The 26,002-nt window shown below is 46.3% G+C and overlaps 1 protein-coding gene across 1 annotated transcript in view; it reads right to left on the bottom strand.

Annotated features, from left to right (window-relative positions):
* Positions 1–384: 384 nt before the first annotated feature.
* unpg (homeobox protein unplugged) overlaps positions 385–26,002 on the bottom strand; it is a 65,317-nt gene continuing 39,699 nt past the window's right edge. Inside the window, exon 3 of the mRNA XM_075893823.1 lies at positions 385–1,272. Within this exon, the coding sequence (XP_075749938.1) occupies positions 1,161–1,272 (112 nt within the window). The 3' untranslated portion in view covers positions 385–1,160. The remainder of the gene's footprint in view (positions 1,273–26,002) is intronic.

Raw genomic sequence — 26,002 nt, forward strand, 5'->3', positions numbered from 1 at the left:
TTAACACTTCAGGAGTATAGAATCACTACCTGGGATCAAGAATGCGGATATTACCGAAAATTTTGACATCCCACCAAGCTCTTTGTCTACAACTATTGAATGAAAGGACGGCATAATACCAGAGAAATATTAGCGACTTGATGGTTGCGCGAATAGTTGGATTGCGTATTATCTTTTTTTGCGACAATGGAACTTCCATGAAAACAAACAAAAAACTCTTCCTCTGCAATTTTGTTATTCATTGGTTCGACTTTAGTTCATATTGTAGCCCACCCATTCATTGAAAATTACGCAGACGCTGCAAGCCATCCACGCTGTGCACACAAGAAGAAAATGTAACTTTTTCGAAACATTCATCTGACAAACGTAAAAAAATAACAGCACTTTGATGTTCATTTGGTGATATTTTAATATATTTTCTCTCATGTGATGCGCACAGCACGCAAGCGTAGCACGGGTGCCTATGCATTAAGTGAATCGCGAGATGTTCTGAGGCAATCAGTCCAGCTGCAGCACCGGTTGCGTCGATTCAAGCGTCTGTACGAGCACATAATCCTGTACACAGCCCGCTACCCACAGTTCACCAGCACAAAGCTTTTCCATGTGCTCTCACATCGCAAATGTCATCATCGGTTTCGCCGCTTGTCCTTCCACACGCCACACATTCTCTGGTTCATGTATCGCCTTCTTGTTGGGTCGCCAATAGTGTTGTCACAGTATTTCTCCATGTTGGCTTTTAGCGTGCATCGGTGTTACAAAAGATGCCCACTTTTATGCCGCCACGGTTATACCACCGACGTGAAAATGCCGTAGTACAGGCATCTCAAGCGCAACAGTGCTCGGGTTTGGATTCCTGTCGGCATCACTTATCTTCCCGTAGATACCACCTCCCAGAAGCAACAGTTCCAGTGGCCAGCATGTATCACCTAAATAGCGGTGTTCATGTGCGAAAGTGCTTGCTTGAGGCCCGTATGTCTAGACACACCAGGAAAGAAGTGCACACCTCGGCGACTATCAGTGAGAAGTTTCGCTGCCGCTGCATGCGCCGCCTTCGCCTGGTTCGCAGGATCTTCATTGTCACGATGGCGATGTCGTTTTTCGACAGATTTTCAGACAAGCGCTGTTGTGCTCCTCACTCATGTGCGCAGTCTTCCTTAAATTCATACCGGCTCTGGAGCACTAAACGCCGTTCCTTGTGACGGTGCAAGGCGCCCAGGTAATCTCGTCGGTGCCAAGCCACCCGCCAGACCAGGAACAGGACCAGCCAGTGCCCTGCGTATACAAGAAAATCACATTCATAAGTTATGAAACTATCCCTCGTGAACGGGTAAATGTGCTGCAGAAAAGGCAGGGGTTCTGATTGTTTGTTTCAAGTAACGTGTTCTATGAATTGTAAGTGCGGCATTTCGTACACGTATTCAGCACGCATTCAGCGCTGAGACGACAACGACAGATAAATGCAAATTGACTGTGCATACGGCTGTATAATTTGAATAGATAATCATTTTCATGCCCATTCAATGTGCAAGCTGTCCCTCCATACGTATGCCCTCCTGTCAAGTAAAACGATTATCACTAAAAAGATGTACAGAAGCGTAGGAAACAAGTGCACTATCTTTGCGGTGCTGGGTTAGTGTGAAGACCACCGCGTCCTAAAGACGCGTATTTTAACCACTGGCCTAGACACCCAAGGTCGGAGAGACTAATGGTATTTGGACTGCGCGAATGCGTCGCACTGTCACTACAAAACAAATGTGAAAGTGACACATTCTATACGAAGGTTTGGTAAACTTCGAGGTGGTATAAGAAAGGCCGCTGCACGACATGATCTAAAGGCTGCGGACGCTAAAACGTTAAAAGGCACGGAAGAAGTCAGCCAGAAGCTATCATCGCCATGATCGAACGTCGTCTACTTCGCCTTCTTCGCCTTCACTGACTGGCTGCGTTTATTATATTTTCAACATTCTGTCCCGCCCCAGAAGAAAGACGAAAGAAGAGCCTCTTAAGTACAGTGCCGGCTTGTGTTTTAGTGAATCACGACAGCACTAGTCCACCATGACCAGGATATACCTGCGTTACTCGAGACTGATGACCAAAAACGTCGACTCTTCCTGTCGTGTTGCACTATACTATAGGACATAGTTTAACATTCCACCTCGGCTAGAAGTTTGATGATACCCGTAGGAAGGTCAAAATATTTCCTTACTTTCTTTTCCATTTCTTTCAACGACGATACCGTAGACTGAATGTATCTAAAGGTCCCGGGTTTCGGCACCAAAATATGTGGACGCTAAAACGTTAACAGGCGTGGAAGAACTCAGCCAGAAGCCATCGTCGCTATGATCCAACGTCGTCTACTTCTTCTTCGCCTTTACTGGCTGGCTGCGTTTATTATATTTTCAACAAAGGCTACTTGTAGAATTATGTAGATGAGGAAAATTCCCACTTTGTAGACATGTCTTGCTGCAGATGCGCTTTCGTTATCGCAGATAAATCCTTCTCATGAGCTGTTTAAGGGACTGCTCGATGAAGAAAACGTCATGCCACCTGAATACGAAAAGCCGCCAAGTGTTGAAGACTTTACGATGACTCATTTTTGGAAAACTTTCAAAATGAAGCATGCTAGGCTTCCTTCTTCAATAAATGCTGTGATTTCGAATAAGTGTGCCTGAAGTGAATGCTATAAAAACAAAGAAAATAAATTTACATTCCGCGCCACTTTCTTGCCTAAATTTTCCTCTTGGTAATAAAAATATTTTTACAAATTTGACTTCATGAAAGAGTCACTAAAAGCGAAAATAGCGAGAGAACCTATTTTATTGTGATAATTTAGAGCGCAGATCAGTTTGCTTAAAACAACCAAGCTATTCTGATTTCGCTGGGAGCCTTTATCCCACTGGTCAACCGTGTCTTTCTATGTACGAAAAAACTGGCCCCGTATCTGCATGTTACACCTCAAATGTCGTCGAAACACAATAGTCTTGCGTCTGGAGAAAGTAAACAAAACGCTTATTTGATGTTCTGCGCAAGAAAATCGGTGAATGGTGTTCTAGAGGCGCTGCGTTAAAGTGCCTCGAGCGTGCAGCGGAGGCGAACGAGCACATCAAGTCACGTCACGCGTGAGATATGAGCGCTATCTGGCAGTTATCCTGGAAAACGGGGTGCGCACCGTGCGTGCCAGTCTCTGAGGTGATAAGGTGTAAAAAGCAAGGCGACGGGTATGTGCCACCACCGCGTCGTCTTAGCAAAGCGTTGAAAACACTTGCCGTTTCGTGCAAGCGTTGGATGGCCAGCGCAGTGTTATAAAGGCTACGATCCTTAAAATTACTTGTCTATGCCTTTTCTAGCAAAAAATAGACATACATTATATTGACGTGTGGTTATGATGCCTCAGATATGCGCAATAATTGATTTTTAATTGACAATCGCACAAGTATGAACGCTGAACCTTGAGCAATATTGGTGGGCGCTGCGAATGGGGTCGGCCGTTTGGAGTAACGTTTGGTCACTTTGATGCCATTCGAGGTACCGTTAAGGGTGGACAAACAGACAAATCACTGACATACATACATACATACATACATACATACATACATACATACATACATACATACATACATACATACATACATACATACATACATACATACATACATACATACATACATACATACATACATACATACATACATACAGGCAAACAGGCAGACAAAATTTTTAAGTTATATATCCCCAAGAAAGACTATCGTCATTAAAAATAGATGAAAGGATTCACGGTAGCTGTGACATGCTTATGGTAATTACGCCACACGCTTTTTTGAGGCTGTAAGAAGCCAACGCGGAAATGACGCAGTAGGCCCGGACGACAAAGGACGACTGCCTATAGACCGCGAATATGAAAGGACCATTATCTGCAAGAGAGAAATCTGTCAATGCTGCTTGAAGCGCTGCTTGAATTTCTGTCACTATAACGAGGTGCAAATGAATACGAGAGCAATTTTTGCCACTTGAGCTATTGTGTCCACTTGGTTAGAGGTGATCCAAGCGATATCTGAGGAAATTGTGAGGCGGTGCGAATCACTCGAAGCGGATATTTTTCAGCTCTTACAATTTTGATTGTTTTTCTTAGCTCCTGAAGCCTAAAACTACGGCAGCCTTTATTTTTTTTTTAGTTCTCCTTGTACAAGTAATTATAAGCCAGAACATGAAGACGCTACGGTTTACATTCCTTGGTATCTGACGACTTCCACGGCAATTTCGCGAAAGCCGCTGTCAGCATCTCCGGCCAACAGTGGAAGTTTAGAATTCGCTATCGCAACTGAGTGCAAAAAAAAAAGAAAACAGTGGGAAGCTCAGCGCAAGTATTCCCGCCTCGTCTAATATTCTCAACTTCTGTAACCACAGAGCACGGCTGGTCTGTCGGCCCAGCTTCTCCGCGCCAGGGGTCAAATATAAAAAAGCAGAAGAGCCACAGTGAACGCCCAAGAGGCCTAGTGTACACAAGCAAGTCAGTGCCTGAAACTAATGCTGGTGTAAGAAAACAAAAGAGCAACCCTTTTGCTTTTTATGCTCCCCTTTCTTTTTCCCCGGTGCGTCGACAGGCGCGCCTGCGCGTGGTGTCGGGTCAGCAGCACGCTCGCTGACACCATTTGCATGCGCCGGCGCACCCCTTGAGTCCTCCCATTTCAGATAGGACCCGTAATTGAGCCTTCGGCGCCGGATGACGCCCGCGCGTCTTCTCGCGCTGCACCTCGCGCCTGGACGATGTCCCCGGACCGTCGCCGAGTCACCGAGACGAGATAAGCTCCCGTCCTCATCACCGCCCACTGAGCTCACACACGTGCCTGCTACCCTTCAGAAGACTGCTCGCCGAGTAGGCGACTCGCAATGAGAGATGCGGCTTGTCTTGTCACTTCGAAGGGAGAAGCGCCTGGGCCTCGCGAGATGGTTTCCACTTATGCATGGCGCAACACCATGTTGCATTAGAGAACCACTGCTGCAACGAAGTTGGATATAAAGATCCGATGACGTGCATGCTTGATTTAACCGGTACGTAACCTACGAGAAACTGCTCAGTTCTCACTCTAATTTCGGGGAAACATAATCCTTACAGGTATTCATTGTTAAATTAAACACCTTGCAAAATTGTTTGTTTTACTCGTTTAACATACCGAGAAGCAGTGGTACTAAAAGAGAACTTCTAAATAAGCAGATTGTCACTTCACCCGTATAGAAACGGATGTTCTTGAATACGACTTTTTGCTCTATCATTGTTTCAGAAAGTAGCGCATGCAACAATGACAGCGACAGAAAAGGAGAATATGAAAGAGAATATGAAAGTGTGGAGAACAAAAAGACATGTCTTATTCAAAAAATATTTGAAAAGTACTAAAACTAAGGTTAATGTAAAAGTATGTGCAACACAACACACCAAAAGAGCTTCGCCATGCTAAAATGAAAAATATAGGTACATTTGGCTAAAAGTAACACCGCATTCTCATTTCAAGGTCGTAGTAGTTCCTTCGAGCAAAACATCGTTGTTACGGAACAACTCCTAAAGTGCGTTCCTCATTCCCAATTAGTGTTAATGGTCTTTTTCAAATTACCGGGAGCCATACGGACATTATGCGTAAGTTATCAACTTGAGACAATAAATGTTCCCGGTTGCGGGAAAAGGTGAATCTGTCTGAAGCTGGACCGGGAGTCGTTGCTGTTGAACGCAGAGTGTAGCGCTACAGCTACACTCAGATGCAGAATGCTGAATGTTTTAGAACAAAAGTGTCTCAATCTGTCGAATGATCCAACCAATTATCTGATCAGCTATTACACCCCCGGGGTTATTGTAAGCCAGGTATAGGATACTTACGTTCTTGGGGGTAGCTGTACACGTTAAGCGAAGCAAGACCTTAATGATAGGCTCTATATTTTTATTTTAAGACCATGTAGCTACGCTGGTACTTTTACTTCGTCTTTTATGAGGCGACCACGTCTGTAGGCATTCTTCTCAAGAGTAGTTTCTTAGACAAAAGGTCATCAGTTTTCCTCGCTTCAAGAAGACCGAGTCAGTCATTTGCATGGCAGACACCTTTCTCCGACATATTGCCGACCGCGGACCGCGGAACAACGTCTTTGGTATGCACTAAACAAGGTGTACTCTGCCCACAGCTCAGCAGTTTGCGCACACATTCAAGTTTGCAGCAGGTGTTAGAAGCCAAACTCACGCCTGCTGCCACCTTGTAAACTTGTCCCAGTAGCAACCGCGGCGCCACCTCTCGCTGCCTCCCTCCCTTCTCGGCCTGTCTTATTTCCACCAGCCACGTCGTCTACTTCTCGCCCAAGGTGGCAAAAGCTTTATTAGCGAGCGAGGGGCTCAATTGGACGGCGCTCAGGGTGCGATTACGGCCTGCTCCTGGCCACCTTCCTTCGACCAGGCCATAAGATGGACCGCTGCTGGCGGTGGCAGCCAGGGGTCCTTGAGTTGTCGCCCGCGGCGCCCGTTGGCCGTTCAACCCAGCAATTACAGACACCGTATAACGACCTGCCGACAGATGGTCACCCCCACAGTTCGGAAGGCGGAGGAGGAGTCCACTTTTCGGTGCTTCAGGGCGGAATCGACGCGCCGGCTGACTCGTCCAGTACCGCCAGAACGCGTCCAGGAATCCCTGTGCGGCGCTACGCCCGGTAGCCGCCGCAGGAGAGGGGCAGCACTGCTTCCGTTCTCGCTTTACCTCGCCGCCATCAGAGGTGTAACTCGACTCTCTCCGCGCGGCGGCGACGAGCGACGCACATTAGAGGAGAGATAACAAGGTGCCGAGTGCCGGGAGCTGCCTCTTCCCTCGGGGCGGGCGCGGTGGGTCCGATTTGTCCGGCACGCCAGCTGATTAGCGACGGCGGCGGCTGCTCGAACAAGCAGGGGTGCGTACGTCGCCATTACACCACGCAGCGCGGCCGAGACGAGTAGGAGGCGCGCATTTCGGCGCAACCAGCAGTTACGTATGCCAACACTTGGTTTCCTGCTTTGCCTTCTGCTTTAGCGTTTCGCGCGTCGTCGTGAGCTCCTCCGTCTGTCTAGTCTCCTTTGTCATCCCCTTTATTGAGTGGACGACAAAAGAGTAGGTACACCTTTTATGGCGCTGTGGAAGACTGGGACGCCCCTGCATCTCAGGGTCGTCCCGTGTCTCGTGAGGTGCACCTGTCCTTATGAACGAATGCGGGAAAATTTGTACAAAAAGAAAAACGTATAGCTGTCAGCTCTGTTTTCTTTTGCCAGAAATTGCTCGCGACCTCTGGGAACGGGAGAAAATAAATACGAAACTACGGGTGGTAGGCTCTTTTTATTGGTGAAGCAGTGCAGTGGATGGCCGGGCAGTTGCACCCTGTCGTTACCGCCCACCCCACTTCTTTTCCAGACTCACAGCGTTGACACTGGTCTACCGTAATTACGCCCGAGTAATCTACAGTGACACGATGACCGTAATGTGCTCGAGGAGAACAACGGGAAAAGAACGAAGCCTCGAGCGGGTAGTAACGATGTGGCCGCACTGCAAGTTATGCTCCGTTTTCGCCAAGTATGTGACGGGAGTGTTTCATGCACTGGTATTAGGAGAACACCACGATGCTAACAAATGAGTAGGAAATTACTATTTTTCCAGTTGTCATAATCAAATGCGTTGCCGCTGGCTGCGCTGCCGGGGCGCGTCGTCGGCGCTGGAACTCTCGCTTCCCTTGCCATAACCGCTACTCCCGAACGAATATTTCACCGATTTCGCAAACATTTCACTAACCTTATCTATTACATTGTGGTAATCCCCGTTTTAAATTTCTTCAGTAACATCATACAATAAAAAGTATGTTCTAAGTGGTTGAAGCGCGCACTATAGGATCAGGATGTCGTGCGCACTTTGAACTCTTATATGCGAAGCTTAAGTATCCTCCAGCTTTTACTAGTTTCTGTCTCGCTTACGTGTCAATCTAAATGAACTTGACGTCCATCTTCTGCCTCAGCCCACTATCTTGCATTGCGTTGTTTTTAAGCCATCGAAGGTGTGACACTTTTTTCATAGAGCTATTTTCTGGCAATAGAAGCGGTATCATTTATTTGAAACGGTCATTGTGTGAATGAAGTTGCTGATGAAGTTGTGATGATGTGAATGAAGTTGCACACGACTTCTCCAGTATCCTTTCCAGCGAACCATTAAAATGAACTGCTCAAACTTAAAATGTCAATTATTCTCTGCTTGGTTACATACTATACGCACCGGCGAAATTTCGCGTTCTCGATGTCAAATTAGATATTATGAAGGCAGGATGGTAAATAGCGATGTTAATGTAAAGGTATAGCTAACGTTCTTGCGTTATTTGTCTTCACGTTATCGTGCATGCAGGTATAAGACAATTAGGCAAGCATGCACAGCCTGAGTATATCATAACCCAATAGCGTCAAAGAGCTGTAATTTAGCAGAAATTGCGGCATCAGTGTAAACGCGGTTGATTGTTAGCGAAAAATGGTCTTTTCCATGACCGAAAAATGTACAAATACGCCAATCAAGTAAGTAATAAAAATTTCTGGGTCCAAGAGAGGATCAAACCCACGCAGTTTGCGTAGAAAGCAGGTGTACTATCATAGAGCCACGAATTTAGCAGAAATATTTTAAAAAACACTATATGAATAAAATGTTACAGAAATAGTCATTTAGCACACCTTATCTTACGTAGCAGAAATGTAGATTCACGTCAGAAGTCAAAAGATGGGAATTCAGCAGCGAGTGGGCGTTTCAAGGACCCACCCATTACAAAGCACCCAGACATGTTTAATCATAATCAGCAGCAGAACCACCCACAGTGTGAACAAGTGCTGGTTCGCGTGCTGCCCTGTACGGACGTGTAGTGGGCTCTTCGCTGATTTACAAAATAAGTAATTATGGTGTATTGGGCAGGCACCTTGCAATATATGGATTCAGTTATACCTTGAAGTGGCTAAGGTTATGCGCACAGCCACTTGTTTCCTGGTGGCACGCTTGAGGCATGCACCGAGAACCTAAGCCAGGCTAGCAACTTCGAAGGCAACGCGCATGAGGCCCGATTACGCTATGGCGACATACTCTTCAAGGCAAAGCTGGAGTGTCCTTCAACTTTTATTGAATGTTATCTGCATAGCCACGCATTTCGATCTGTACATACCACTGCATTGCAATAGAAGGATGGGCTTGAAGAAGCTCACACAGAAGCAAAGATGGCGCACCCTAGCGGCGAAGTCCTATTAATTCACTTTTCCTGATGTGACATCAAAGCCTTGCTGTCAAGGTCTATGAAAACATGTAGCACACGATTATGAGATGAGCCTGAGCATCACCACGAGAGCTTTTACAGACTTGACTCTCGTCACGTTCTTCTAGCATTCCTTATAAGAAGACGCCACGAAATCACGTGTACAATGTCAGCGTACCTCGTCATGCATGTTCACAAGCGTACCTTAGCATGTTCACTATCATTCCTCCCTAAGACGTCAATAGATTGGAATAACCTACCTGCATCATTAGTAAGCATCACCGACGCCACTCAATTTAAGAATACACTAATAAACTCATACTGGTGAACTGTACTAATCAGCGCAAGTGTTATTGACTGTTTAGTGTGTTCTTTGTGGTTCTAGTTCAGTTGTCTTTTAATAAAGGGTACTCCTTGCATGCAAAACTTCATCATTATATTTATCTTCATGTATAAATGTGTTTACATAATCCTGTAGTTATTTTGTTGTTCATCTGTATTTCCGCCTCTCCCCTCTATAATATACAAATGTACCCTGAGAGTTTTTACAAATAAATAAATAAATAAATAAATAAATAAATAAATAAATAAATAAACACTAATGCGTAGATTGCGGAGGGGTGTTGTAAATACGCAACAACAGCTTTCTAAGGTTGGAGACGAGCGATACCCTAACTTCTTTGTGTGTCAAACATCAGAGGCTACTCACCAAATCCAGTGCTTATCCCATGAATTGGTGACCAAAATGCTGTCAGTGCATGAAAGATCACTTGGACTCTCGACTCTTTTCAGTCGAGCTTTTGGGTTCTTGGGAAAATGTACACAACTGCCAACGCAGCTATAGAATGCCTGTCAAGGTATGTACGCGATACAGCTTTAGATGATCGTCTTTCGACCATCTGCTGCACTATTGAAAGTTACGCACGTAGTACAGGTCCCAGCGCAGTACAGTGTGTGTACATCAACTCGTTGTACAATACCACAGTAACATATCATCACACGTCCCTCTTTATCTCCCTTCTTTCCTTTACCATCGCAAAGTGCAGGCCAGAAACTCTCTTTCCTGGCCGCGGCTTCTCATTTCCCTTCTCTATACGTTTTTTTCTTGTCAGCATATAGTCGTTTTTTGACCCACGCGAGTGTTATTTTAGAATAGATGAAAAAATACAGCATGCAATGTACAACGGAGATGACAACGAGAAGCTAGACGCTGAGTTTGGTGAAGCTGCAAGAAAAGCACCCTTAAACCATCTCGACACTGCAGGTCGGCTCCCGGTTCGGACTGGGTGACCAACAAGACTCTACACAACCTGGACGGTAAGTAAATGATGCGGCTGACGAACTACATTGACGACTGCTGGTGAGAGGACTCCCTCCCCGATGCGTTGAAGTGGGCCGGCTATGGTCATGATTCCCAAACCGGGCAAGCAGGTGACGATCGATAACTTAATACCAATCCCGCTCACGTCCTGCGTGGGCGAAGTCATGGAACACGCTGCTCTGACTCGCGCGACTGATTACCTCGAAGACGCTGAGGATGTGACGGCGATGTAGAACTAACGCTGCATATGAGCGTGGACGCGGTCCAGGAATTCTCGCGAGGTACGGGCATCGAATATTCGGCGGACAAGTCCGAGCTATTGCTCTAGAGGCCCAATAGAAGGGACCGAAAAACCGTCCTTCTCGATGGAGGGAGATCAGAGATTAAGATAATAAGGCAGACAGCATTCCCATACCGAGCGTAGGGCACATAAGGACATTGACACTACACCTACAGGCCAGCTGTCACAACGGTGAGGCGGTAAGAAGACTTAGACATTCGATAGACGACACAATTTGACCCCAGTGACGCATTACAAACAGACGTAGCAGTACGCGGGAAAGCTGTGCGATCCGCCTCTTAGAGGCGTACGTGATCAGTCGCATAACGTCTGTAGCTTTTTATCTAAAGTGCGCTGGCCTCCGAACAGAACAAGGTTAATTGCACGATTCGCGAGGTGTTGAAGAGGGCGGTTGGCATACCTGTCAACGCGAATAGAACGCCCTGGGCGAACTACGCGCAACACCGTAGGCGAAAATCACAACACCCCGGGATAACTGATCGAGGAGCACATTACAGAATACGAGCGATCGTCAATTTCTAAGACAGACAGGCGCATGCTTGAGTCTCTAGGAATAACATGCCACACACAATGCGGGGAGAAGACGATGGTTCCGATCACGGTCCGCGACCGTCCCATCGTCCCGCCGCTCTTTAAGAACATGCGCCCGACGCAACTCGTCGGGCGCCGCAACAGAGCAAGTGACCTCCAAATAATGCATGACAACAGCGACGAGGTGGTGTACGTGGACGCCGCGCGATACCCATGCAGATCGAAGGAGTGCTCACGTGATCACAGCTGTGAAGCGCACGGGCAAATTATAGGGCAAATTAACCCAATAATTACCTTAACCTTCCTTCACTTCAATCTCGCCGCAAAATAGCTCGACTGTGTCTTTACCACAAATTCTTCCACTCGCAACAACTCAGAAATCAGTATATCTGACTAGCCCACCGTATTTCCCGTACTAGCCACGCCAACGCAGTCTATCAGGAACGTGCCCATACTAATACATTCCAACAATCATTTTTCATACGCACATCCCGAGACTGGAATGACCTACCTGCTGAAGTTACTACCATCATGGACCAATCTCGTTTCAAGCATGCCATTGTAGTGCCCCCATAATTAATGTACCCATTCTGTTGCTGTCGCTACGATATTGTAACCCTCCTTTCTAGTATTGTGCCGCACCCCTTATATAGAAGTGCCGCCATAACTTCTGTAAGTAGTCTGTTGCCGTTACCATGTTGTTACCCTTCTTTCAAGTGCCGTGTCATGCCCACCCCTCATGTAATGTCCCTATGGGACCTTTGAGGAATAAATAAATAAATAAATAAATAAATAAATAAATTTGGCAAATGTATTGCGAGTGCCACGGTGCGTACGGAACACACAGGCGGACGAAGAGGCGGCGATTGCTCTTGCAATGGTCGCGGCAGCGAAGGCTGCGGTCGAGATCAGCGACTCAAAAGCTGCCACCCGTAGCTTCGGGCGCGGCCGCATCTCGTGTCAGGTGGCTCGGATACTTCAATCAAGTCATGGCACAATAAGAACGGCGGCGAGCTTCGAGGAGCGATAGCCTCGGTGTCGTCATCCTCGTATTTCAAGACTGAAAATGTGACGGTCTTCCTCCTGTGGACTCCTGCTCACACCAGCGTCCTCACACCAGCGTCTTACTCACAAGCTACCAGGCGGCCCACACCGCAGCTGGAGGACTCACTCACCAAGCCGCGGCTCATTCGGGGGCAGCCTCCACCTCCGAGAGCGGGAAGATGATATCAACACAACGGCAAGAACCGGGATGATAAGGAGGTGATCGCCTGACCACATTCAACGACATTTTACAACATTACAGACTAAACAGACGCAAATACTTACCACCTAACAGCAAATTGAAGAAAATACCTGCAGGTCATAACTCTAAGATTACTACAAACAAGTGCGTACCCCATCCCAGCGTTCCTATGCCTGTTTTATCCAAGCCTATACCAAACGTACGCGTGTAAAGCATGCGCGGCAAGGGCCAAACTGCGGCACATGATTTGGCAGTGTGGCAAAAAATTTAATGTCACTGCCGTCGCTCATTTCGAGACCCATGTTAGACAGGGAAGAACTTCGAGGCGAACTGCTGCTGCTACCACTGCGCCAGGGCAGGGGCCGGCCGCCTCCGCAGCTGCGGTCACTGCTGCGGATCGGCTTCGCTGCCGCTCGGAGGCGGCCCTCACGAGCGACGTGCTGGTCGACCAGCCTTAGGCCATCCGGCTAGCTGAAGATGCCACCCGGGTCCAAGGACTCCGAGCGGTCACCCGAGGCACGCCGTCATCTTCAATGGAGGGTGGGAAGGGACAGGGTTAATCCCCTCTAGCCCCCCCCCCCCCCTCGCCAGAACGAAACTGCCGGACTTCAAATAAAGTTTATTTATTCATTAGTGTCACTTTCACCTCTCGTTAGATTCTCATCGCGAGTGCATGCTTGGCTGCCAACGAGAGCATTCATTACTCAAGGCTCGGCGTGCGCCCCGCCCAACGACCCCCTGCAGCGTACACGCCGCTTAAATTTGCGCGCAATGAGAGACCCAAGGTTTCGCCGCTGCGTCCGCCTGGCGCTCGTCTTCCAAGACCACCGGCGCGGAAGCATTTGCCATGAAGAGTAATAACCAGAGTGATGTTTGTCACGGCCGCAGCAGGCTGGGCGTAATGGAAGCTTCATGCTATGGCTCCAGAGGTATGATATTTCTGCATCCCAGTGACTCCGCGTTTGGCCGCCGCGTTCCTGTGCATATGTACTGCGTGCCTCGCGCAACAGCCACTTGGCACTTTCTGCAAATTATTATTATCCAAGGCCGTAATGCAACCCGGAAAAGAAGTCTTTTAAGTGGCTCCGCAGATTGCTCCTTTTTTTATCTCTAGCTTGACAGTTATTGTCCCTGATGTGAGCAAACAGGGGTATTTGTCCGCAGAAGAACACAAAGGAATAAAAGGCTGTCGCACACAATGGCACATCACGTGTTCACGATGAGCGCTGACGTAGAGAATCAGGTTCGTCACGGAAGGTTATGCTTTCCACGAGTCTATTTTTCCTTTGACGAAGCACGCGTGTGCTATGTGCTATCAAGACCTTACCCAATAGTTCACAGCCTCCTAAAAAAGTCTACAAAAAAGTCCTTCTGGTGATGCGAAAATTTTCCACAGCGGTGGCTATCTTTCCTGTACAAATTAACAGAAAGTTTTAGTACCGGGAAATAAAAATGGAGGGGCCATAAAAGCTTGGTTACGCATGAAGTTGCGTAGTTGCGTAGTTAGTGATGTAAAACAAATTGTTTTCTTTAAAATGTGGTGAACTAATGCGAAAGAGCCATCCAGCGGCAAGAGGATAAGCTTTTTTTGCGCATATATGAGATGTGAACATCTTACCCAACACGTTACCACAGCGTCGGTTGCGGCAACTGGCCCGCGGTGTAGGGCCTATTATAACCACACATGCACAAAGGTAGTACAGCTGTGACGTACATGCTCGATTTCACTAGTTTAAATCACTTGCGTTTCGATCATCGCTAACTCGCAGCGCTTCCATATTTTCTTTTTTGGTGAGAATATTGATGTGACGCTAACTTTGCCTTAATTCTATTAGCTATAATATTTGTAAAACGTAAGTACAGAGCAGGCAGTAAGCTGATTGGCCTGTACTTTTTCAAGTCCCTGACGTCTCCTTTCTTATGAATTAAGATGATGTTAGCGTTCCTCAGAAATTCTGGCACCGTTCCCGTCAAGAGACACTTCGCATATAAGGTGGTCCATTTTTCTAACACAAAATCTCCGCCATCTTTCAGTAGGTCCATCGTTACCTTATCCTCACCAGCAGCTTTGCCTCTTCGAATTCATTCTAACGCTTTCATTACTTCATAAGAATGGAAGCTTGAGCAACTTGGTATACGTTCATCTTGGTTGAGCAGCGCACATGAAATGACGACGAAATAAAAGAATACATACAGGCGCTGACTCACAACTAAAGTTTATTTGGTCAGCTATGGGCAATCCAGCGGGCCGAGGAAGCCGCTAGGAGGCAAGACCTTCTATCCGACACCTAGGTAGGAACCCAGCCCACTAACACACCGGATACAAATTGAAGTTCGTTCATTCCTTCCTTATCCTTACCTCTCCTGTCGTTACCAGAAGGGTGTCAAATTCCTCTGGGCTATATTCTTGCTTCTTACGATATAATTCCGTTTTCGGCTTCCTTAAAGCTCTCCGTAGAACTCCTCCTCCACCACCTCAACTATCCTATCCATATTGGTTACGACACTTCTTTCCTTGTCTTTTGATGCATGAATCCGATTTCTGTCCACGCACAGGTTTGCCTCCGCAGTTTCTATAGGCTTCTGCCGCTGTTTACAGCCTGCTCTATTCTCTCCCTGTTATACCGTCTGATATCTGCTGCATTATGCTTATTGTTTAATTTCAAACAGGAGCAGGATTTCGTACAGGGTACTTCACAATATACCATAATAGAACTATCAATCAGGTGACAGAGAAATGCGCAGAATACAATGAACCCATATACATCACCTTCATAAATTACGAGAAGGCGTTTGACTCAGTTGATACAACAGCAGTGATGCATGCGCTACGCAATCAGGGCATCGACGAACCACACGTAAACATACTAGAAGAAGTCTACCGCGCATCCAAAGCCACCATAGTTTTCCATAAAAATTAGCGACATAATCACAAAAACAAGGTTGTAATGTATAGAGACACGATGTCTTGAATGCTATTCACCGCGTGTTTACAGGAGGTTTTCAGGACCCTAGATTGGGAAGAGTTAGGGATAAGAGATAATGGAGAGTATCTTAGAAACGTGTAGTATGCTCATGACATTGCCTTGATGGAACTTATTACAGCCCATGATTACTCAGCTCGACACGGAAAGCAGAACAGTAGGTCTGAAAATTATTATGCACAAAACTGAAGTAATGTGCAACAGTCTTGGCAATAAACAACACTTCACGATAGGTGGAGAGACGCTGGAAGGTGCAAAGGATTATGTTTACTTAGAAAATGTAGTAACCACGGAGTCGACCCTTGAGAGTGAAATAACTAGAATAATAGGGAAAGGTGGCACGCATTTGGCAAGCATTCTAAAATCATTCATGGTAATCAGCCACTTACCCTCAAGAGGAAGGTATACAACAGCTGCATCATGCCAGTACTTACCTACGGAGCGGAAACCTGGCGTCTTACAAAGAGAGTTCATATTAAATTGAGGATAACGCAGCGATCAATGGAAAGTGATAGGCGTAACCTTAAGGCACATGAAGAGAGCAGAGTGGGACAGGGAAAAACTAGTGTTAATGATATTATACTTGAAATCAAGAAAAAAATGGACATAGGCTGGGTAAGTAGCACGTAGGTAGGATAACCGCTGGTCATTAAGAATGACTGACTGGATCCCAGAGAAGGTAAACGAATGAAGGGGAGACTCAGAAAGTTAAGCAGGCCAATGAGATTAAAACGTTCGCAGGTTTAACGTGGCAGCAGAAAGCACAAGACCGGGTTGAGTGGCAGATCACGGGAGGTTTTTGCCCTGCGGTGGGCGTGGTCAACATGATGATGATGATGATGACTGAGGCAACTGTAAGCGACTTCAAAGGCATGGCAGTTGTGGAATATTAGACAAGCTTTTGCTGCAGTCACTATTGCTAAAAGCTAATAAAAAAGGCGAGGAACATTGGCTACCTACAAATTCGATTGTTCAAGGATACACATTTAGCGTAGACATCACTGAAAGACCCGTATCTCCTCCCGCTTCACGACACCAATGTACGGAAAATTGAAGCGGTGATTCAACACACTGAGCGTGCTGCTTTTCGGGCTGGGGTGACCGGGAAAGGGGCACAGGCGATAGCGCAGCTGCGAGTCTTCGAGCCTCGGAACTGAACAGCTAAACGACGTCGGCATAGCAGCGGTAAGGAGGCCCGAGTAGCGGAGAGGAAGAAAGGGCGATCAGGGAGCGAGCCGTGATGAAAGTTGTGCAAAAGGCCGCCTTTGAAGAAAGACACCCCGCTTAGAACGAAGCGCTACACTTTGAAGCACGTTCGCGCACGAGGCCTCACCGCTCTCTATGGAAAACGATCGGCCGCCGCCGTCTTATCGGGCAGGGCGATCTCGCCTAAGCACGCCAATGCACGACGCTGAATGACCGCCAGCATGGCGAGCTAGCAAAGTGCAGATCCGGAGAGATTTTGTAATGACAACCGTTGGGGCTGGCCCTCACGCCGCCTGAGGCTGGGAGGGGGGCGCGAATGTGGGAGAGGAGGACCGGCGTGCATGCAGTGATGGCGTCGCACCCCTCGCTCGGGTACATGCAACGCGAGCTATTTGCCCCGCATTATATGCGAGGCACGCGAGGCTGCGTACACCTACACGAGAGCCGAGGTGGTGGCCGACACTTTTGAGGTGCGCCGCTTTTTTGCTCGCGACAGAATGCAGAGCAGTTCGCGCGTTCGCTCATGAATTTTGTGTGCCAGCAGCAGGTGAAGCTCCCTACGCATCCACGAATGTGTTTGGTTCGCCAGTAGTCTTATGAAACACCACGAGTTCGAATTTATTGTTCTCATGCCCTTTATAGAGTGGAACAATGTAGTAGTCGCGAAACATCGTTCTCATGAATAGTTTATTCAATTGGAGGAGCCTAATTACAATACCCATAATATACCTGAGATACAACATACATCCATGCTCGATGGCATGAATATGTCGGTATACTTCCACAGAGCACCCTACTATAACATTAATGATGATTGTCTTTATCACAAGTATGGCTTAAATGGTGCAAAGTGTTTGGCACGGCACTTAGTGCACAATACTCGCAATGTAATTTGAAACTCACCCGCATGGAAGACAATTCATGAAAAACGGAAAAATTATCAACCACCCAAGCACTCAGCTAAGATACAATACAAAGCACCCCACCGTGGTTTATGGCGCAATTTCCGTGATAAATGGGGCTTGGCATCATTTCCAGCTTATGCACTCAGTCTCTTGCACTTCCATTCAGGGACGTTAAAATCTGCCAAAGTATACATCAACACCCAACTTGACTCGTGGATTCAACTCCGTAAAATTGCTGTTTTGTATTCACATTTACCGAAACTGAAGATGAACCAGTAACTCAGAAAGGACACATGTAGACAGAACACTGCTGCATTGTTTTACTGAAAAATTGGGACTACATATGCATATTATGGGTGTTCTTTCTGCGACAATGGTCCAGCTCTATGGCTCTCTCAATCATAAATTCGTTCGTTCTGGTTAAAGATTATGGAACAAACATATAAAATTCATAACGGACAGGATCTCCAAGCAAGCAGTCCCCCGCCTCCCTCCCTCCCCCTTCATTTTTTCACGTGCCGTTCGCTAAAGCATAGCTCCAATCTGGACATACATGCAAGCAAGCCTTGCCAGTCTAGAAAATTACGGTCCTGAAGATTTGCGCCTGCGGTCAGATAGAAAGAACGCGCTTTTTACGGCGTGGGATCAACTTATTATCCAAACCAACAGTTGAGCTCAGTACCGTTTAGAAAGTTCCACCTTTAAACAACTCATGCGCTGAAACGCGCGCATTGGTGAAACTTTGTCGCGACAATAGTTTGAAACTTTCTGTCCTCTCACGCACCACTCATTGCTTTACCCATACTGCTTCTGTAACTTCTCCAGCTAGGCCAAAACGTATCGAAACCACATAATCACGTAGTAGTACCCTCACCACAATCCTTCCTTAAACAATTGAACCAACCGAAAGCAGTGGGTATAGCTCTCTTGCGTAGCACAAAGCACGAGATTGAAAAAAATAAATAAAAAATTGTCATGAGGTGTACCTCAGGCTAGAGAACGCCCTCCTCAAATCGATTCTTCACACATCTTCGCAACTGTAGCTCATTCCTTCTTTTTCTTTACAGGAGGATGAATAAAGATTTTCAGTCATTGACTGATTTCAGACTTACGCCCCTAACATCAGTCAGCTCTAAATATCTGAGCGCAATCACTCTAATGCATTCTTTAAAAGGAAGTTATGTACAAATTTGTACGTCTTTTGACCGCAGTTTGTTGCTGCTACCGCATTTAATAGGAAGGAAGGATTCCGCAAAACACAGTACATCGAAAGAACACACGAGGACACCAGTGCCAAAAATAATCATTCTGAAGGTGTCTCGCCTTATTTGGTGTGCAGTGATTTCGCGCATTCGTTCCTTTCTTAAAGGGGTACTGACACAAAACTTCGTGGCCGAGCTAGCCTCCGGGATCAATTCTCTTCAACATGCGTATTTCATCTGCAAAATATCAACAGCCAATATAGCTTGGAAGGTATACTTTTCAGCCATCCTGAAGTTTGGTTTTGAAGGCATTGACACCACCTAGAAGGATTTTCGGGGCCCTTTACTTTTATTACGTCACTACACTGCAGTCGATAAAACAACTGAATTCAGGAACAGCGCAACCTACAAGTAGTTACTTCGTAACTACGGAAGCGAAAAAACAAGGACAGAAAAGAGCGCTGCGCTCTTTTCTGTCCTTGTTTTTTCGCTTCCGTAGTTACGAAGTAACTACTTGTAGGTTGCGCTGTTCCTGAATTCAGTTATGTCCTACCAACTTGCCCAAGTTTCTACGCTGCACGATAAAACAAGTTATGAAGACGTCATAGCTGCCATCTTTCTTTTGGCGCGTTTCTGTCAGCACTCTATACTTCTCGGAGACTGGTAGCGAGTGCGCGGCAGGAGCGCACATATTGAAAGTTTTGTGTTCGGCGACACTGCAGTCCCGTTTCCTCATCGAACGGAATTCTTGATGCGGACTACGCAGAAGTGCGTCACAGTTTTGTGTGCTGACGTGGCCGAGAGCTGCACACGCTAGGGGGCGATAGTTGCAACTGGAGGCTTGTACTTTTTGGCGTTCTCTCAAACCGAAACTGAAATCGCATGATAAGGTGCCTGTAATGAATTATTTGTCGCATGCGGCAGGAAAGGATGTGCCAGATTGGGATCAACAGGTTTTCAGCAACACACTTCAGCAAAAAAAAAAGACGAGGCCAAAGTCTCTGTGTCAGTACGCCCTTAAAGAACTCGCCGACAAGCCCCTGAACATGTGCTTCTAGACATTCAAATAAAACTATATCTCTTTCATATGAAATCAGTATAACACGAATGTGAAACATGGCTTTACAGAAGCAGGTGAATTCGTTGCAGCACTCGGATGTATTTGTCAGTCCATTGAGCTGCGACGTGGCCAATGTGTTCCGCTACTCGCTGGTGCACCTGTGCCCGCACCAAAGCCGATGTAACTTTCGTGATGAAAATCACTTCAACGAAGTCTATAGTGGATGCCAGCGTACGACACTCTCCTGTTGAATTTTAACCGCTCCGTTATACGACATGTTCATAGCGAAAGCGGAGTGAGGAAACGTGTTAGGGGATTTTCAATGTGGAGAGGAAGCCAAGGCCCACCTGTTCCGTGCGACCACGTTGCTTGCTGCTCGTTCCACCACTGAGATAGAGCCATTCACGGCAGACGCGTTGCCATTTTGCGGCACTACACAACACTGCGTGCGCACGTCTCGAGCCCTGATCTGAGGTCACCTGTTTGCACTTTTAAAAGTGCTTCGGACGTGAGTCCAGGCAAGCGGCGGTGGAAGATCCGCGTCCACTTTTCGAATCCGTTCAAGGTGTGAACGTACTTTTTGACGTGCAGCACTTGTTCAATATAAACGCATTTTCAAAACCGCGATTTCAGTAGTTCCACTGACTGCTTCTTCGCAACGAGTCTTGTCTGTTTGCTTAAGTACACTTGAGTGTGGCACAAAATATATTTCGTGAAAAAAGGAGGAAAAAAAAGGCAGATCCCACGTACAGTGGGAATCATTGATATGCGAAGCACGAATGAGAAAGGTTGACATAAGTCATTTTAAAATCAGCACTGCGTTACGAGGTGGAGGTAAGTGATGCCGTGCATGCCTTCCGTGCCATGATTATCATGTTTGGATGTATCGTTTACCTTTGTAATCTATTGACGTCACGTGACACAAAGTTTAGTATATGTGGAGCTAGCAAAACGACCGCGAGCGCATCATGAAGGGCCCAATATACTCAAACGTAACGTTGACGCGCGCACGCTGGGCACAGCAATGCTACGTTAGCCAAACGTGAGCACTCTTCAGTCGGACGCCTGGCGCGACCTGTGTGATCAGCGTCCGTTGCCGCGACCCCACGGCAACCGGCGCGAGATGTCACATGCTGCATTTCGCGCCAATGGTTACCCAGACAGTATACTGCGTCTGCCTCTTTTCGGGACGGAGAGGCGCCGGACGCGCTGAAACGCGCATGCGTCAAAGCAACGCAGCGGGGCACGCGCCTGCGAGTATATGGCAGGACCGGCGCCTGGCGTGGAAACGCCAGCGTGACGCGACGAAATGAACGCCGGCGAGCACGCGCACCGCGTCACGTCGAAATGTATTGGCGCCTTGACTTTGGCATGTAGTCACATTCTCACATGACACGCAGCTGATGATTATCATGTTTGCACCAGTCACATTCCTTCGTCATCCATTGACGTCACGTGATGCCAAGTTTATGTAAAGCTAGCGAAACGGCCACGCGCACATCATGATTGTGGCATGTAGTCATGTTGTTACATGACACGAATCTCCTCACTATCATCTTTTTAAGTGTCATTTACATATATATCGTCCGTTCGCGTCACGTAATACCAAGTCTGGTACATGTGAAGGTATTGAAACCACCGCCAACGCATCATGAGTGTGGCAGGTAGTCATGTTGTTACATGACACGCATGAGATGATTATAATGTTTGCACCAGTCACATACCTTCGTCATCCATTCACGTAACATAATACAAAATTTGGTATATGTGACGCCAGCGAAACGCCCGCGAGCGCGTCATGAGCTTGGCTTGTAGTCATGTTGTTACATGACACATGTCATGATTTTCACTTTAGGATCTGTCGCTTGTATTGGCCATGCAATCATGTCATACCATACCAGTTTTCCAACATGTCATGTGAACGAAACCACCGCTAGAGATGCAGGACCGTGAAATTTAAATCATGACATTCATGACATCCATATCATGATTTTCATGTTATGACTATTCATATATGTTCTTCATACAGTCATCTTATGCCATACCAAGTTTGGTATCGATACCATTATCAAAACGACCAGGACAGCTAAAAGTCGTAGGCGGCTAAATAGATAGATAGATAGATAGATAGATAGATAGATAGATAGATAGATAGATAGATAGATAGATAGATAGATAGATAGATAGATAGATAGATAGATAGATAGATAGATAGATAGATAGATAGACTCAAAGTCGCTGAAGTTCGCTTAGAAATGCTTCGCATTTAAAAGCGAAGGTCGGTGCTTCCCTTTTTTGTCTTTTCTGCCTATTTTCTTTGTCACGAAGTGTATTTTGCACCACAGTAAAGTGTACCTACCAATGTAAGCACCAAAACACCCTAAAGAAGTTCCTTTGGAAAATAATTCGTTAAACTACGAAGTGTTCAATACTACTATGTCTTGCTTTGATAGTGAGACGTGGAGCCATCATCCAGAAAAATCAATACATGTTGGCGCCGTGCATTCTTGTTTTGAAATGTCATTGTTCCTGATAATAAAATAGAAGACTTAAATATCTACCTCCCTGGAATTGCCAGATCCGTACTTTGTGCAGATTAGTATATCTGGTATTGTAACATTTGCAGGTCTTGGTATCTTTTACTTGCTCTACCTTGGAGGTCATATCACAAGTATAGTATGCCTGTTGGATCGTGCCTCCTATAAGATATGTACATTGCCCTTGGTCAATCGTTTTCTGTTCCTTATTGGTGAACTATCGCCACATGGGACGGCTTCATGCTCTCCCATAATTGAGTACTCTAAATCGTTAACCACTTTTTCTAAACACACACGTATATATATAGGAACTTTTTCTATCCGCCACCCTCTATATTTAGGAGAGCCGTAAATGCTGGATTTCGCTGCCTCAGAGTAAATCGCTCCATTTTTTCAGGGCGTTGTTCGCGAGGCCGCTTTGCTTATCTTCTCATTGTTGCCGACTCTTTCTGCCTCTGGCGGGCCGCCGCCGCCGCGCGCTCTTCCCGATAGAGCGATTGTATATACTCGGAGCTGTTGCCTGTTTTGTCGGAGGAGCTCTTCTTCCGCGGCGAAGAGGAATTTTTTTGGCACTGGTCTTGCCCTTTTTTGTCGGTCTGTGACGGACGAGTGAAACTTGTCTTTCGCCCGGCGAGGTATTGGTAGGCTGATGTGTCGATGCGCCGGCAGAAATGGCAAGCCAACATGTATATATACAAAATGTACATATTCATGTTTCATTTGTGTCTCTTGTTTACCTTGAAACATTTTTTTGTGGGTATGTTTGCGTGAACCATCGAATGTACATGTTCTTTCAACGTCATCTCATATCCATGTTCATGTAAATAACGTCTGTTTTGTCATCATCGTTATTTTATGTCTGAGAAGAAAATGTTCTGTTGAATTGTATTGACGTTTGTGACAATAATTTTTTTTAAACAGGCCGTTGTTACGGGGTCTGCTAACGCTTGCTGTTCTCATATAGACGGTTTCAAGATTGCAAGCGTTGTGCCCCCAAAATTCATTTACCAACTCGTAACGTGGAAACCAAAAGGTCGTCTTCACGTTGTTCAATAGTAAGGAAAGTCTCTTATGAGTTTTTCAAATTAAAAAAAAAAACGTGCGTGATGTTCAAGGCGATCTCTTCTAGTTTTTATGTGGCTCAAAAGAACATATATTTGAATATATTTTGCCAAGTGATGAGAAGAAACTGTAGAAAATCAGCGGGCTATTTTCTAACGCTCTTCTTGCCCACCCATCTTACTCCGGCATACCGGTGTACGAAATCGAATAACAAGTCATCGTGTGAAAAACCTTTGACATCTATAGGGACGGCTTACTGCTCTCCCATAGTTGAGTACCAAGTACTCAAAATTGTTAAGCATGTTTCTAACCCCCCCCCCCCCCCCGATGTGAGGCCCACGGGACGGCATTTTGCTCTCTTATAGTTGAGAACCATTGCAAGTACTCCAAATCGCTAACCATTTTTCTCTAAACACAGGGTCTGTAGTGGAAAACAAAGTACTTTAATTCATGAACATCTTACGGCGAAAGCTGTACACGTCCATGTTTGAAGGCCCTATGAGGACGAAAAAAATTATACCATCTCCCCACTAACAGAACCATGGGTTGCATGCGAAGCAGCGTATGGGTCGACTTAAAGTACTGCTCATCACTGGCACCTTGCCTGATGTTAAGACGTCTTTGCACGTGGATCTTACCAAGAACTCACTACAGTCTCTAATCTTACTCGTCCCGAACTCTTGTAAGCGCACGCCACGCGGGAGCACATTTGCTTATCGAACGTCTGTGGAATCTCGTTTCTCGACGCCATTGTGAGATTGCTGAAAGAGTGTAAGGGGGAGAGGCCACAGCCACTTAAGGAGGCTCAAAAACGCCAGCGCGTGTCAGTGCGTTTTGACTAGAACACGATGCATTGGTTCGTCGCGCGTTCTGCAGCATCTCGTTGCCCGATACCATCACATGATAGCTGAGACAGTGCAAGGGGTAGAGACCACATCGTCTAGCCCAGCCCCTTAAACAGGCCGGAACGCGCTAGCGCGTTAGTACGGTCTGGCAGTGCTCGGGCCAGCGGTTGCACATGCTCAGTAAGCGTGATAAGGCACACCGGATGGAGCTCCGCTATAAGCTGCTTCAAAGCTTAAATGGGTAGAGCGTATGCGCATATGCACCGAGTGCGTGTCTGCTTCATCCACCTCGCCTTTCAGAGCGTCCCGGCAAGGTAAAAAAAAAATGTTAGAGAGAATACAAAACCATTAAACTTTCGTCATGCGAAATCGCATTGACTCGGTCTAACATCTAGGTCTGAGTTAGTGACTTTAACTTATGAATCAGTTTGCCAGTCTTATATGCTCATCAGATACAATATAACATCGCTGAAATTGCCGCGGGTGTTACTAACCTCGTTCGCCACGTATGTGCTCGTTTACTGAGCGCTTTTTCCAGTGCAAGTCAGCGCATTACGACGTCCCATAGCATCTTCACAAAGCTGACGGATTCCCGATTCTCTCCTCCCGTCTGCAACATTGAAAAAAAGAGACCTACACCGTGACTTGCAGTGCTGCTTTTACAGAAATAGCACCAGAGAACCGAGTGTTAGACGTGGAAGCCCACACGCACGTAACCACACCCCCGCAGACATATTCTGAGAAATACGCGTATGAACACGATGATGTGCGCAGCGTGGTGTGCGCACCTCATGTATATGTACACTATCTATACGCACACCAGAAGACCACGTAGATTTATAAAGGCTCAAAGAAATAAGTGAGAAAAAAGCACAAGGCTCAATGCAATGCTATTTCAAGCCCAATATGGCTGTTCAAGACTGAAACTCACCGGAGTGAATATACCCAGTAGGGAAAGACACAAGTTTCTTGCAAAAAAAAAGAAAAACAGGAACTGCTCAAAATATGATAGTGGAATGTCGGAATATCCCCCTCAAAAGCACTGAGGGAGGCCTCGGTTTCAAATCCTACAGAGGCCCTGGGTTTCAAGAGGGCGGAAGAGTTAACCAGTGGGTGTCTTATATAGCCATGAGAGACTTTAATTTCTTTCAGAAAAAAAAGAAGACCAAAGCAAAAAAATTAAAAAAAGCAGATTCCACAAATAATGGGGAATCGATGTTATATGAAGTTGCCAGGACGGAGAAAATAAAGCAGTACATAACATGCGTGTCTTGATTTACTTCCCAGGACCTGTAATTTATGTTAGTCATAGAGTGACGGCCCTTCTAACCAAATAAATGGCCGCAAGCATGCCATGAGCGTGTCATGTAAATCATGTTGTACGTGACATGAACTTCGTGGCATTCATTTTACGATCAGTCATTTATTTTGTGATATGGTCACGTCACCCAATACCATATCTGATGTATATCAACAGCGCCGCCATTTTTAAATGGCAGCCAGATAACCCGACCTGATCCAGTCTATCATCACCC

This window comes from Rhipicephalus microplus, chromosome 4 (assembly GCF_043290135.1).
Source record: "Rhipicephalus microplus isolate Deutch F79 chromosome 4, USDA_Rmic, whole genome shotgun sequence".
Lineage (NCBI taxonomy): Eukaryota > Metazoa > Arthropoda > Arachnida > Ixodida > Ixodidae > Rhipicephalus > Rhipicephalus microplus.